General features: G+C 35.7%; 1 protein-coding gene across 2 annotated transcripts in view; it reads left to right on the top strand.

The window, feature by feature from the left end:
- Nucleotides 1-2,884: 2,884 nt before the first annotated feature.
- The window catches only part of LOC138716223 (protein FAN-like), a 51,985-nt gene continuing 39,154 nt past the window's right edge, over nt 2,885-15,715 (top strand). Inside the window, exons 1-7 of one of the 2 annotated variants that reach the window (XM_069849061.1) lie at nt 2,885-3,014; nt 5,685-5,782; nt 5,935-6,168; nt 8,838-8,931; nt 11,796-11,909; nt 12,131-12,316; nt 15,031-15,102. In XM_069849061.1, the coding sequence (XP_069705162.1) occupies nt 5,769-5,782; nt 5,935-6,168; nt 8,838-8,931; nt 11,796-11,909; nt 12,131-12,316; nt 15,031-15,102 (714 nt within the window). In that variant the 5' untranslated portion in view covers nt 2,885-3,014; nt 5,685-5,768. Of the gene's footprint in view, nt 3,015-5,499; nt 5,783-5,934; nt 6,169-8,837; nt 8,932-11,795; nt 11,910-12,130; nt 12,317-15,030; nt 15,103-15,715 lie in introns of those variants that run through there. The other variant, XM_069849060.1, reaches the window with a different exon arrangement.

The raw sequence follows: 15,715 nt of genomic DNA, 5'->3' as shown, positions 1-15,715 counted from the left end.
CTTTGAAGATTACTATAAAATTATACTTATAAATGAAAGATTTTATTTAAAATTAGCATATCTTTAATTAAGGCATTATTATTATTATTATTATTATTATTATTATTATTATTATTATTATTATGGGCGAATCCAGAAATGCATATAGAGTGTTAGTTGGGAGACCGGAGGGAAAAAGACCTTTGGGGAAGCCGAGACGTAGATGGGAGGATAACATTAAAATGGATTTGAGGGAGGTGGGATATGATGATAGAGACTGGATTAATCTTGCACAGGATAGGGACCGATGGCGGGCTTATGTGAGGGCGGCAATGAACCTTCGGGTTCCTTAAAAGCCATTTGTAAGTAAGTAAGTATTATTATTATTATTATACAGTAGTTATTGATGCAATAATAATAATAATGATTTACATAAAATGATATTCAAGCAAGGAAAAACAAGAGTTGATAACTTACTTACTTACTGGCTTTTAAGGAACCCGGAGGTTCATTGCCGCCCTCACATAAGCCTACCATTGGTCCCTATCCTGAGCAAGATTAATCCAGTCTCTACCATCATATCCCACCTCCCTCAAATCCATTTTAATATTATCTTCCCACCTACGTCTCGGCCTCCCCAAAGGTCTTTTTCCCTCCGGTCTCCCAACTAACACTCTATATGCATTTCTGGATTCGCCCATACGTGCTACATGTCCTGCCCATCTCAAAAGTCTGGATTTTATGTTCCTAATTATGTCAGGTGAAGAATACAATGCGTGCAGTTCTGTGTTGTGTAACTTTCTCCATTCTCCTGTAACTTCATCCCTCTTAGCCCCAAATATTTTCCTAAGCACCTTATTCTCAAACACCCTTAACCTATGTTCCTCTCTCAGAGTGAGAGTCCAAGTTTCACAACCATACAGAAGAACCGGTAATATAACTGTTTTATAAATTCTAACTTTCAGATTTTTTGACAGCAGACTAAATGATAAAAGCTTCTCAACCGAATAATAACAGGCATTTCCCACATTTATTCGGTGTTTAATTTCCTCCCGAGTGTCATTTATATTTGTTACTGTTGCTCCAAGATATTTGAATTTTTCCACCCCTTCGAAGGATAAATCTCGAATTTTTATATTTCCATTTCGTACAATATTCTGGTCACGAGACATAATCATACACTTTGTCTTTTCGGGATTTACTTCCAAACCTATCGCTTTACTTGCCTCCAGTAAAATTCCCGTGTATTCCCTAATCGTTTCTGGATTTTCTCCTAACATATTCACGTCATCCGCATAGACAAGAAGCTGATGTAACCCGTTCAATTCCAAACCCTGCCTGTTATCCTGAACTTTCCTAATGGCATATTCTAAAGCGAAGTTAAAAAGTAAAGGTGATAGTGCATCTCCCTGCTTTAGCCCGCAGTGAATTGGAAAAGCATCAGATAGAAACTGACCTATACGGTCTCTGCTGTATGTTTCACTGAGACACATTTTAATTAATCGAACTAGTTTCTTGGGAATACCAAATTCAATAAGAATATCATATAATACTTCCCTCTTAACCGAGTCATATGCCTTTTTGAAATCTATGAATAACTGATGTACTGTACCCTTATACTCCCATTTTTTCTCCATTATCTGTCGAATACAAAAAATCTGATCAATAGTCGATCTATTACGCCTAAAACCGCACTGATGATCCCCAATAATTTCATCTACGTACGGAGCTAATCTTCTCAAAAGAATATTGGACAAAATTTTGTACGATGTCAACAAAAGTGATATTCCTCGAAAGTTACCACAGTTGGTTTTGTCCCCCTTCTTAAAAATAGGTACAATTATGGACTCCTTCAATTGTTCTGGTACAATTTCCCTTTCCCAAATAGCAAGTACAAGTTTATAAATTTCGCTATATAATGCACTTCCACCCTCTTGTATTAATTCTGCTGGAATTTGATCGATACCCGGAGACTTGTACTTTTTCAGATTTTCTATCGCAATTTCGACTTGAAAGCGTGGGTTCGGGTATAAATGGCTCAGCAGTTTGTATTTCAATTTCGTCCCGATTATTTCTATCTGGCCTAAGTACATTTAGTAGTTGCGCAAAATAGTTTTTCCATCTGTTTAGGACTGATGGAGAGTCTGCAAACAAGATGTCCAATAGATTAGGAAAAAAAAAGATAGACCAAACATCATGTAAAAATTAATTTGTAAGATGCAGTTCAGTATAAATCTCGAAATTTGGAATTTTCATTGCATCACAGCCTCAGAAAATGTTTCATGCAAAATGTTTGCATATTTAAATTTCGAAGTTAAAAACTAAACAGGTGGGGCTTAATAATTCAGCATATTGCATAGTTAAATTCATTAATTGTTTATTTCTTTACTCAGCTAACCAGAAACATTGGTATTACTTTCAAATTTTCAGTATCAGTTCACTGAACGAGATATTAAGGTACATCTGGTTGCCTAACCATCGATGTACAGGCGCTCCATTAGCGAAGTCGCAAGGAACGCCATATTGCTCGAGAAATTTTTCTTGGTATCCAGGTAACAGAATACCTGAAGAGGTATTCGGAAATCTTTCTTCACACAATCATTTTGGAATCATTAATTTTCATAATAGATAAATGGTGGAAATATTTCTTTATACAATCATTTTGGAAGCTATAATTTTCATAATAGATAAATATAGATAAATGCTGGTTGCATAAATATCGGTGTAAAGGCGCTGCACAAGAGGCCTAATTAGTCAGTCCTCTTGGCGCTGCACTAGCGAACCCGCAAGGAGCGCCATATTGCTCGAAAAATTTTTCTTGGTATCCGGATAATAGAATGATAGAAGAGGTATTAAGAAATATTTCTTCTCGCAATCATTTTGGAAGAGAGATTTTTCATAATAGATAAATGATGGTTAACAAGCGCATCCTCGAGGTAAACAAAACACCACATCAGTAGCAGTACGCATTTGTAATTTTAGAAGTGAATTGCGCATTTATAACGAGATCAAGGGAAGAGTTGTAGAGGAGAAAGGTAAGATTTTTTATTTATTTATTTATTTATTTATTTATTTATTTATTTATTAATCATTTTGCTGAATAATACGAAATCTAAAAATGGCATCTTTATTCAATTTGTGCTTTTTTTTTTTTTTTTTTTTTTTTTTTGCCAAAAAGCCCACATTTTCATCACAGTTTAGTATATAAACTGTTTTTTCATTCTTTTCCAATCCACAAGGAGAAAGCATCCACTAAATAGCAGTATTATTAATAATAGTTTGGGATTGCGCACACTGTGCATAGATACGGTTATACTATTATCTCCTGTAAATAGCAGTGTACCTATTCCAAGAAAATGTTACGCTGGTGTTAGCCAAAATCTTTCATTACGTCATTTATCGTAGCAATAAATTAATAAATAGCAGAATTATTAATTTATTGCTACGATAAATGATGTAATGAAAGATTTTGGCTAATACCAGCGTAACATTTTCTTAGAATAGGTACACGAAAGAAGTATTTGATGTACTTTCTTGAACATAATTTATAATTATTTAAGTTTAAATTACCATTATTATATATATATATATATATATATATATATATATATATATATATATATATTATTACTGTTAGTATCACTATTCTGTACTCTGTAATTACATGGTTGAGGGGATGAAATAAATAATTTGAAGCATTGTTTTCGTGAGACAGCTGCTAAGCCCAAGTATCATTACTAGGAGAGTAGAATTACTAAGAAGCTCAGAGTAACTTTTGGTAGAGAAGATTTTCATAATAAACAATTGCTGACTATCAAGCACATATTAATGATAAACAATTGATGATCGTCAGGCGCATTATGGAAGCTTTCAATCAGCATGATTAATAAGTGCAACATTTATTTGGATCTTAAAATATTTAGTGTTGAACATATAGTTTTGAATAAAAAAAAATTTTTCGAGAAGGTCATCGGTCTGTCTCCGTGAAGTGCAGGCGTGTTCACTGTCATCGTTTATCATCCACAACTCATTCATGTTTTTTTTTAAATAGTTAGTCACCGGTCGGTGCGGTACTTCGGTGCTATTTATTCAGTACATAAGAGAATACAATTTTACATTAGAGAATTTAGCTGGCTACGTGGGATCATTGAATTGAACCCGAGGCCAAGAAAGAGGACGAAGAAGAAGAATAAAATTTTTGTAGGTATGTTATTTTCTATAAAATACTGGTGTAAAAATATTTTATGAAATAGGTACCAAAACCTTTGATAATTTACTATTTTATTATTAGAATTTCACACTTCCAACTAGTAAAAGAGTGTTGGAACTAATTTACGAAAGTAATATGTGATTTTCGACATACGATAGTTTTTTTTTTTTTTTTTTTTTTTTTTTTTTTTTTTTTTTTTTTACTGGGGGTACGATGTGCTTTCAGAAGATAGATTCTAATTAATATGTCTCCAATTGTCTTCCCATCCATACTCCCGTTCTCTTAATTTGGCCTATCACAATTCAGCTATTTATTTATAATTTCAAACTTTGCTATGAGGTCTATTTATCGTGATTAGATTGAAGATAAGAATTGGAAGAGGTATTAGGTAATGTTTTATTGTAGCTTTAAAGGTTGAATTGAAAAGAATAGCAATCAAATCTCCGTGTGTTAGTTGTGAATTAAATATACAAAACAACACGAAGTTTCGAAATTCTGCGCTGGGTGCAGCACATGATAGAGCGTGCATATACTGCCATCTGTCCCGTATTCTGTAATGTACTTGCAAGTTAATAACGACCATCACCGTATTTTATTTACGAAAAGAATGTGTATGGTGATCATCATTTGTTTATTATGAAAATAATTATATTCAAATACACATGTTTCATTTTACGTCCTGGAAGTATGCCATACATTTGTTTCTACTTCAAGAGACATGAGTCTTTCTATCTTTTTATTGGAAGACATAATGTTTCTTGTATAATACGATTGCAGATTAGATGAAAATGGACGAACATTTTAATTTCACTTTATTTTTTTCAATAGTGAAATGTCGTAGCCCTATATGTATACTCCAAAAAACAGAATAATTTGATAATTTTTTTCTAACTGCACTTCTGCATTTAAGAATCGTGAGTTGGCTACTCTGCAAACAATTTACTCAACTTTCTGTACAGTGTTCCGACAAAATTGACGGAATTTCAACGTAGCGGACGGGAAAAAATGGCTTTTACGGGTGACGGATTTTCTGGCGGAAATTACGATTTACATCGTCTTTTGACATTTTCAGCTGCTATCATTTTTTATTGTTTAACTTTTTAGAGATTTTACTTTTTATTTGAACAGCCTGTCTGATCCGTACTATGTTTAAGAATTTCCTGTTTCAGATTTTCTCGTAATCAAGTTAGATTTTGAAGAATTATTATTTTAATCAGGATTTGTAAGTAAGTTGTGTTATATATATTAGATATTATTATTTTTTTTAATTTTGACGGATTCTGACGGATTTCCAGGTGTTATACTGACGGGGATACAATTTATGTGTTGGCAACACTGGTTCTGTATGTGATCAGTGGCGCTCATTTCTCATTGCGGTTGGTTGTGTTCTCGTTTCTGACCAGACTCAGACCAATAGGAGAACATCAGTAGTTAAACATGCCGTTGCAAGTGGTTGTGTTGTGATGATAAAAATATCGGTTTGCACTGTTTGCAGAAATATGGTAATTGTGTCCGGTTCCTGTCATGATCCGCTCTTTTGATATGACTGCATAAAGTTGTGTGTATTCTCACCAGCGCAATGGAAAAAGAAAGGTAGTAAACAGTGTAGTGTTCATAATAATATTAGTACTAACGTTTGAAGTTTTGTAATGACAGGTGCATTCAAGTGTGTAATGAAAGTGACATGAATACTATATTATATAAGATTTACAGAAACGTCGTTTAATGTTCAAGTTTTGTTCCAGGTTTTCACTACTTTTGCTTGAACCCGCAGAAATATATTTTGAAGATTTCAGTGCCTTTTTGTTCCCTGCCGATACTGATCAGCATGACTTTGAAAGAAGAAAAGAAATCGGGAGGCTCAAAATGTGTTCAAAGTCAATTGTGTTTGATCCTAAGGATGTAAACAAACCATTGTTGAAGATTCCGCTGAAGGAATGTGTGAACATATCAGAATGGAATGGAGATCTTGCATGCAAGTAAGCCTTTGTTGTTTTTGTTTTGTGATGGAGCATTTTTTTTATATATATTTTTACAATGAATGTACATTCAATATGTGCATATTTAAAATAATTATAGAGTCTGTTAAGTCAAATAAAGGGAGCTTTTTGTAATTTGCAGTAAAGAAAGAAGGTTGTGATGAATTGTTTTCATCATTCTGAGTAAACTACGTAGAATTAACGTATGTAAATAAGTTTTTCTTTCCCTTGTGAGGGACATAGGATTCCCTAGCTCTGAGGCAAGTAGGTGACTTGGAGTACCAGATTCCACTGCACGACATTGAGTAAGATTATCCAGGGCAAGAATTGAACACCTTCGGGCAGGTTCTGGAAGGAGACGTGTGCCAACTCCTGTATGGGACATGACTTTAGTTGCAAAAGCAGAAACTAACTCATTCCAGTCTCCTACTGTAATTGAAGTAAATGCTCAGTTTCCCGGACCATCTGACACCGCCATAAGACATTTGCTTTCCTAGACTGACAGCAGTGAAGGAGCATATCACTGACGACCATAGATTGTTTCACCTTGCTTTTGCGGGGGATAATGTTAACCAGGACCGGAGTAGGGTAGCTTGTTATATACAGATGAGGTTATATTTGACTCTGCACAAGGTGGGCGCCAAGTAGTCTACTGTTCACGAGCATCCTGTTACGATCTTAAATATGTGGCATATCTGTGGTATATGTCTAGTGACTTACTTAATTATGGTGTAAGACGATGAATTTCATACTCCATTGACAAGTCTATCGTGCTATCAAAAAGGAGTGCATTATATGGCAGTAATAGCCTCAAAAAAAGTTTATTTAGGGCCAAATTAAAGAAGTACCGGTACCTAATTTCTCACGCTTTCTATTCTGTAGGTGAATTCGTGACATTACAACAACGCTTCATGAATATTTCTGTCTTGTATTAAGTATCGATACTAAAACTTTGTGTTGTACTAGTAGACTGTATCGTAAAACTCTTCTGTATATATATAGACTGTGACTGTAATTAAAACTTTATGGTACTATTAAGATTTGTATTTATTTTATTATTTTTCGTTTGACATATTCCATATTCTAGCTGTGAAGTGATATATGAATCCATGGAATATAAATAAATACAATACAATACAACACAACAAAGTGTAAGCAGCAACTGCTACTATTGAACTGTCCAATCTCGTATAAATCTGCTGAAAGGTGCTGAGTTCTTTCCTTGTGGGGAAAAAATATGTTGTTGTTGTTTTCTAATGCCAGGCGTTTGACAATAAAGTCATTTGACCTCTTGCACTCCAATATTTCAAAGATATTGTCATGGTCAGCCACTGAAGCACAGATTTTGAGGTGTTCCGAATCCATTTCTTGGTAGGAGTTAAATGGCAAGTTGTAGCCGATTTAAGTGAACACCATATTTTAACGTTTTGGTGGCTACTTCATCCACACACAACCCCCAGAATGTCTGGAGGACCACACCTGCTGTTGGTCGACGGGTCCATTGGACCTAGCTGGGAGATCTTGTTGATCACCAGCTTTCCCTCCTTAAGCCACTGGAGGACGATTTTAGTGCCATAGCAGGTCAGCACTAGGAACAGAAAAGTAGAAAGAGGAAGGAAAGGGAAATGAACCCCTAGGCCTCGAATGCTCTAATGCCGTCGGGGTCGAAGAAAGTAAGAGTTCAGTCAGAGGACTGGATAGGAAAGGGTAAAGAGGGAATTAGGTATTGGTTAGAGGAAAATTATACCAAATTCAGTCATTAACTCATCAAGCTGACCAGTGCTAATTGATGAGTAGCCCCTCATGACAAAGTATGTGTGCATAAGATAAGATACGAATGTAACTTCTTCTTCTCCTCTTATACCCTCCTCCTCCTCCTCCTAATGGCCGGATTGTTGGGAATATTTATTTTCCTCCTAGCGTTTTGTGAGTTAGTTGAGGTGATCAGCATCCAAGTGCAGCTTGTCCTTGCATAGCATGCATAGGTCAGAGTCCAGGATCCTATTCGTTTTAAAAATTCCTTTTCTTCCTTTTAGTTGCTCCCCCTATTTAGTAAAATGCGTTTAAGTCTAAAGAAAGCAGAAAACAGTACAACATGTTCTGTTGTGACTAGAATCCAAGCCCCCGCATACCGGTGAGGCATCATGTCACAAACATGTTCATGTCTGAGTATTTCTGACAAAGTAAATATTATTCAGCGTCTTGAAACTGACACAGATATTAAGGATATTGCTGGAGAGTTTAAGGTAATATTTATTTATTTGTTTGTTTGTTGTTTCGTTTATTTATTTATTTGTGTGTTTATTTGTTTGTTCATTTTATTCATATATTTATTTATTTACTATTCATTGATTCATTATTATATTTTATAGATCTTTCTAGGAAATAAAATTAATTTGTATTAACGTTGTATCAGATTCACTTTTCATAATGAATTAACAACTCTTAAATACCCATTCCTGTATGATCGATTTTTTACTGTCCATAATATTCCTCGACTTTCATGCTCTACCTAAACATGATGCTTGCCGATTACAGGGGACTTGCTCTGTGTGTTATATCTAAGTAGGTAAACATTGGTTTTCTCCTATATCGACGGAGCAGTGTATTTTGTTTAGACGAATGCTCTTTCATTGTTTGTGATGCTCTGTTTCATTTCTTTCCTTTAGAATCTCTCCTATGAACAACGTTGTTGCTGTTGAATGCAAGCAGTATGTGGAGATGCTGGCAGGAAATGTCCTGGCTCCTTATTCTTTTGTTGCAGTAAGTTATTTACATTTTGTTATCATCATTGAAGAGTAGTGTTTTTGAAGAACAATCTTCAATTGAATAGTATGATATATTGTAAAAACAAAACAAAAAAAACTGTCTCATCATGCATTCATTTCTCAATGTAAAAGGAGTAGAAAGGGAAGTTCTAGAATCTGGTACATGAGATATGACTTTATAGACCTACTTATGTCTGTTCTGTGATTGTCTGTGGACTGCAAAACCGTTACACATTTGTGGCTAAATGCTATACTAAATACAACAGAAATGGATATTGCCCTTCAGTATAATCTACTGGGTGCTCATTTCAAAGTGTGTTATGACGTCACTGTTGATGAGTCAGCGATTTGAAGCGAGTTTCAGCTTTTATGTCAGAGAAGTTGCCTATTAATCAAGGCGTTCAATCTGAACTTGAGAACGTGTACGGTATGACTTGAACGTCGTAGAACAGATGGCGGTCTGTACGGACTGTGTGCTACTATAACCTCTTTCGAACTGTGTTTTGCGCGGCCAAGTCGTACACAGGGTATTTGTTATCATCGGTTGCGTACGGCAACATTCCACAACACAAATCAAATGCTCCGTGTCCATGTTGACCGTCGAAATTAATGTCAACAAATACGTAAGTAATCGTCTTAACCCTCTCCCCATATCTCGACAGTAAGAAAAAAACTCACCTCACTACATGTTTCGAAACAGTTCACATTCCTGCCACTACCGGCGTTACTGTACGTATTAGTAAGTACTCTTCAGAATGAATGCCATACTTGCTAGGCAACTTCTCTGGCACATAGGTAATACGCCTCTGCGGAAGTGTAGGAAGATTAAATTCTCTAGGCTCATCGGCTAGCCACATGACAGCATACAGCGAGCCATGACACGCTTTGAACTGAACACCCAGTATGTAACTAACATGTTTCAATTCCGTAGCGTAATAGTGCTGACTCATTTGTTCACCAAAGAAATTTAGACTACGAAATGTTTTGCACTACTCTCTATCAGGTCACTGCAGTCATGGAGACCCATTGGAACAGATCTTAGGATCTAGTCTAAAAAAAAAAAAAAAAGTGACAGTTTACACATCTATATACAGGGTGTTTAAAAAATACGGGGCATAATTTCAGGTATGTATTTCCCACATGTAGACAATCAAAATAGTTCATTACAACATGTGTCCGGAAATGCTTCATTTCCGAGTAATGCCTTCACAACATTGAAATTCACCGGAATGTTTTTCTTTCTGCAGGTCGTTGCCGTCAAAGGAGACATTAAGAGGGCACTCTGACAGTTCATTCCGAGGCGAAGGTTACATTCAGTGTTGTGTAGACGTTAGACTGTGCGACATGTATTCAAATCAAGAGCTGGCAGAGATACACTTCATGTACGATAAGGCGGACGGCAATGCTGCGCTGGCTCGTCGTTTGTACTAGGAGAGGTACCCACAGCGACAATGTCCAGATCGGAAGACATTTGTAGTCTACGTCTCCATTACCGTCTGTGCGAGTATGGAAAATTAATTTAACTCTCCTGGTTTGGGAAGGGGACAACCAAGATCTACAACTCCAGAAGTACAGGAGGAGATTCTGGAGGCTGTGAACATGACTCCTTCTATCAGCACACGAAGGGTAGCAGTGCAAGTCAGTGTTCCTCATATGACTGTCTGGAGACTGTTGAAAGAGTATCAATTGTATCCTTATCATTTGCAACGTGTACAGGCCCTGTCACCAGCAGATTACCCTGCACGAGTTAGGTTCTGTCAGTGGTTCTTGCAGCAGTGTGGTGTAAATCCGAACTTTCCTGCCTTAGTATTATTTACAGATGAAGCACAGTTCACACGAGATGGCATAACAAATTTCCACAATCAGCATGTATGGGCATATGAAAACCCACGTGCAACTGTTCCATCTCATCACCAGGTGCGGTTCTCCCTCAACATGTGGGCCGGTATCATTGGTGATCGATTAGTTGGACCCCATGTACTTGTAAACAGACTTACGGGGCAGGCGTACACAAACTTCCTGGAAAACACCATACCTCATGTTTTAGAAGACACTCCACTGATCAATCGTCAACACATTCACTTCTTGCATGATGGCACTCCTGCACACTTCAGTCGTTCGGCTCGCCGGTACTTGGATCGAAGGTTTCCTGATCGATGGATAGGTAGAGGTGGCCCAATTGCTTGGCCTCCACGCTCACCTGATCTGAACCCTCTCGATTTCTACTTGTGGGGCCATTTAAAATCATTGGTTTATTTGTCTCCGGTGCCTGATTTGGAATCCCTTCGGAATCGAATTGTGGCATGTTCTGAGGACATACGCAATACTCCTGGAGTTTGGGATCGTGTTCGCAGGTCAATGAGACATCGATGTGAGGTCTGTATTCAAGCAGGAGGTGGACATTTTGAACATCTTCTGTAATGACAACGACCTGCAGAAAGAAAAACGTTCTGGTGAATTTCAATGTTGTGAAGGCCATAACTTGGAAATGAAGCATTTCCGGACACATGTTATAATGAACTATTTTGATTGTCTACATGTGGGAAATACATACCTGAAATTATGCCCCGTATTTTTGAAACACCCTGTATATATATACATATAATTTGAACTGGTAATGAAAATTACCGGAAAATGCTTTCATTTCACTGAGATGCTAGATAACCATCAAAGTCATGCTAAACTAAATAGTAATATATACGGTATATTAATTTAACTGTGTGCGTATTCTATCCAAAATACCATTTTATCTGCATTCTTAATCCAGTCTCTTGGCTTGATGCTGTATAGGTATTACATAACTTACTACACTTGACTTTTTTTGTTTAATACTCAAATGATGTATCTTTTTCTCTTTAGAAAAAACACAAGTTCCTCTTCCTCTTGAACTATGCTCGGGCCAAAGATTGTCTGCCACAGATATGTCAACTTCACCGTGCTTCAACATTGCCAGCCGCTGAACAGAACAGTATGGTAAGTGAGATACTTACCAGTAGTGTAGTGTCAGAAGAGATGGGTGAATGGTATCTTCACAAAATATACAAGAATGTGTATGGCGTAAATCTGTTATCTGTTAAAGCATACAAAATTTGGCAATCATGTTCATACTGAAAATCAAGAAGTTCGCAGGTGATAGGCTAAGTTTTTTTTTTTGTAATTGAAGTCCTGTGGTATTATATATTTTTTTTTTACAGATAGCTGCTATTGTATACTCTCGCCAGAGCCGTGTAAGTTTCGACACGTTGTGGTTAGAAGATTTGTATGAGAAGGTAATTCTGGAGACACAAGGAAGCAAAATCACACCTCTTGTTGTGAACCCTGGGAGGATTTTGCTCACGTCTTCAAGACTTTACTTCCAGCCTTACAACAATGTAGAATCTGTGAGTTGGTGTGTAACTTACTGAATTATTGCATTTTCTTAGTACTGATATCAGTTGCTTCCAAACTAGTACTATATAGAGATTAGATTTGATCAGGGGAAACTTTTCTTATTTCATTTTAGTAACTTCAGCTTGAGTTGAGTGAGGGGATGAAACTTAATATGCAACTAAGACGGGTTTTAAACTTCCCCCTCAATATCTAAATTAACTTTTTTTTTAAATTATATAGTTATGTACACTGGGAAGTTTTGAAATGTAAGCTCTGTATATTGTTACAGAAAAATCATTACCAGTAACACAACAAAATTATAACATTCATGAAGTAGAATGTTTCCAAAATTTAACATGCATTTTCAAATATCCTGAAAACGGGTTTAATTATTATACTTTTATAAATGTTTGTTTTTTATTTCGCTTGTGTTTTGTGTGTGCTCATTTTCTTTATATCTCTCATACTGTGTGCGTATGTGTGTTTTTTGTGCAATCTTGTGGTTGGGGTAATTAAAATTATAATTTACCATAATTGTGTGAATTTTCTGTTTTAAGACTTGGTGAATTTCCTGTTCGTGGTTGTTTTTTCATAAATCACTTTCAAGAGAGATACCCTATCACCTAAAAGAGCTAATGTTTTGTACATGTTAATATCAGTAGTAATAACAAGATCATTTTTTAATTTGCAAAACTCCTGCGGGACAAAATTCCGGCACATCCGGTGACGCTGATATAACCTCTGCAGTTGCGAGCTTCGTTAAATAAAACATAACATTTAATTTGCAATCAAAGTGTTAAATACTGTCATCTAGATTTAAGGGAAGCGATGGGTGAAATTTCTATTTTATGTATTTTTTTTAAGCTAGAGACTTGATTTTTTGTACACATACTCCTATTGGTATCAACAATTATGTGTTTAAATTCCATGTTTACAAGTTCAGTAGTTTGCGTTTTATTTAAATTAAAAAATAAATAATCATTTGCATTTCTTTAAATTTTCATATCCCTCAAATTTTAAGTATCATATGAGAAATTTTCTTTTTTCACAACCTTTGATCTCTTTAGAAAGATTCTATGTTCTCGAATTTTTTAGTTTTATCTCGTAAAAACAGAGGGATAAAAATTAAATCTATCCATATTCAAATTTATCAAATTTACAGACTTCATGCACACATTTTATTTTTTTATTAAACAATTATTTTCTTTTTTGAAAAACAAAAATGTCAAACATAACCTTGTGAAGTTCATTCATTCATTCAGTGTTCTGCCCAAGGGCAGGTCTTTCACTGCAAACCCAGCTTTCTCCATTCTTTCCTATTTTCTGCCTTCCTGTTTGTCTCCGCATATGATCCATATATCTTAATGTAGTCCATCATCTGATATCTTCTTCTGCCCTGAACTCTTCTCCCGTTCACCATTCCTTCCAGTGCATCCTTCAATAGGCAGTTTCTTCTCAACCAGTGACCCAACCAATTCCTTTTCCTCTTTCTGATCAGTTTCAGTATCATTCTTTCTTCACCCACTCTTTCCAACACAGCATCATTTTTTATTCTGTCCATTTCACACGTTCCATTCTTCTCCATATCCACATTTCAAATGCTTCTATTCGCTTCACATAATGTCCATGTTTTGCCCCATATAATGTCACACTCCATACAAAGCACTTCACTAGTCTCTTCCTTAGTTCTTTTTCCAGAGGTCTGCAGAAGATGCTCCTTTTTCTATCAAAAGCTTCCTTTGCCATTGCTATCCTCCTTTTGACTTCCTGGCAGCAGCTCATGTTACTGCTTATAGTACACCCCAAGTATTTGAAGCTGTCCACTTCCTCTACTCCCTCATTTAAAATTCGCAAGTTTACCTGTGACCACGGTCTTAGTCTTGTTGGCATTTATCTTCATCCCATACTGCTCACAGCTGTCATTTAGCTCCAGTAGCATATCCTTTAGTATCATTTTCTCTTCTGCTAACAACACCATATCATCAGCAAATCTTATGCACTTTATTCTTCTTCCTCCTACTATCACTCCTCCCATGTTCTGAAAACAGTTCTTTACTAAATCTTCCAAGTAGATGTTGAACAGGGTAGGTGATAAAGGGCATCCTTGTGGTACTCTTCTACCAATTTTACTTCCTTCTAACATTTCTTCTCCTATCGTAACTTTGACTCATTTCGTATAATGATTACTGAACACCTATTTTCTTTAGGATCCCCACCATTTTATTCCAATCCACTGTGTCAGAAGTCTTTTGTAGGTCCAAGTATACTTTAAAGAACATGCACTAAAAATTTCAGTTTCCTCGTATAACATTTGTGGAATCCTTAGTAATATGAATGCAGAGAATTGGACAAAAAAATGTATGGGAAAAGAGTTTAAAAGTTTGCATGCATTTTTAACTTAATGAACGGAACCTTTTTAAAGATAGCACTATTAATGAAACAGCTGCCACAGTGTTCTAAAACTTCGTCGAAGTGTGAAGTAGGCATCATAGCTTCATTTTATACAAAAAAAAAATTGTGATTTTTGACCAACAATTATCAAGTTTTCACCAATCGCCTCCCTTAATAAGATATAATGTCCTAGAAATGAAGAAAATTATGACACTGAAACAACAATATTTCATTGTTTAACATGACTTTAGTCTCGCTGTTGATCAGTTTAATATGACCCATGTTTTATGTGTGAATGTAATGGATTTCTTATCAGCTCGTTTCTTTACTATAGTACCCGGTCCTTAAGATACGCCTGCAAGATATCAGAAGACTTATACAAAGGAGATTTCTTTTAAGGCATGTGGTAAGTGGAACACAGAAATGAAAGTTATGTCTGGTAAATATTATCAGATACTGGTAATTCATTTATAGTATTTTGCCAGATATATTTCTCTCAATAATTTTCACACTATCAAGAACATGTGCCAGAATATATGTTTGCAGAAATAGTTTTAAACTTTAAACAGATACGATAGACCGATAGATTCAGAGATGGTCCCATATTGAAACAATAAAATTTATGGTCTACACTGGTGGCCATAATTCTGGAAACTTTTTGCGTTTGTACTGAATTGTCATAACATCTGTTTTTATTCACACATGAATACAATTTAAAATGTTATTCGTGACTGAACTCGTCAAACAAACATTGTCTATTCTATTTTTTATAGAAAATACATGACTTTATATCATAATATGTATGAGAAAACATATATTTATACATTAACACTTAGAAACAATTTCGGGTTATTTTTTCCTTCACTCTGTAAACAGTTCGTACTTTGTGAGATAACCTTTATTTTTAATGACAGCATCAATTATGGGGGGCACTGAGTCCACTAGACGTTGCAGTTCTTCCTTGCTGATGATCCGAAACCAGCTGTGGATAATGGCATCAATGAATTCAGTTTTGATGC

This window comes from Periplaneta americana, chromosome 16 (genome assembly GCF_040183065.1).
Source record: "Periplaneta americana isolate PAMFEO1 chromosome 16, P.americana_PAMFEO1_priV1, whole genome shotgun sequence".
In the NCBI taxonomy this organism is placed as follows: domain Eukaryota; kingdom Metazoa; phylum Arthropoda; class Insecta; order Blattodea; family Blattidae; genus Periplaneta; species Periplaneta americana.
The sequence above is the reverse complement of the archived record's forward strand: the minus strand, read 5'-3'. Positions and strand labels throughout refer to the sequence as shown.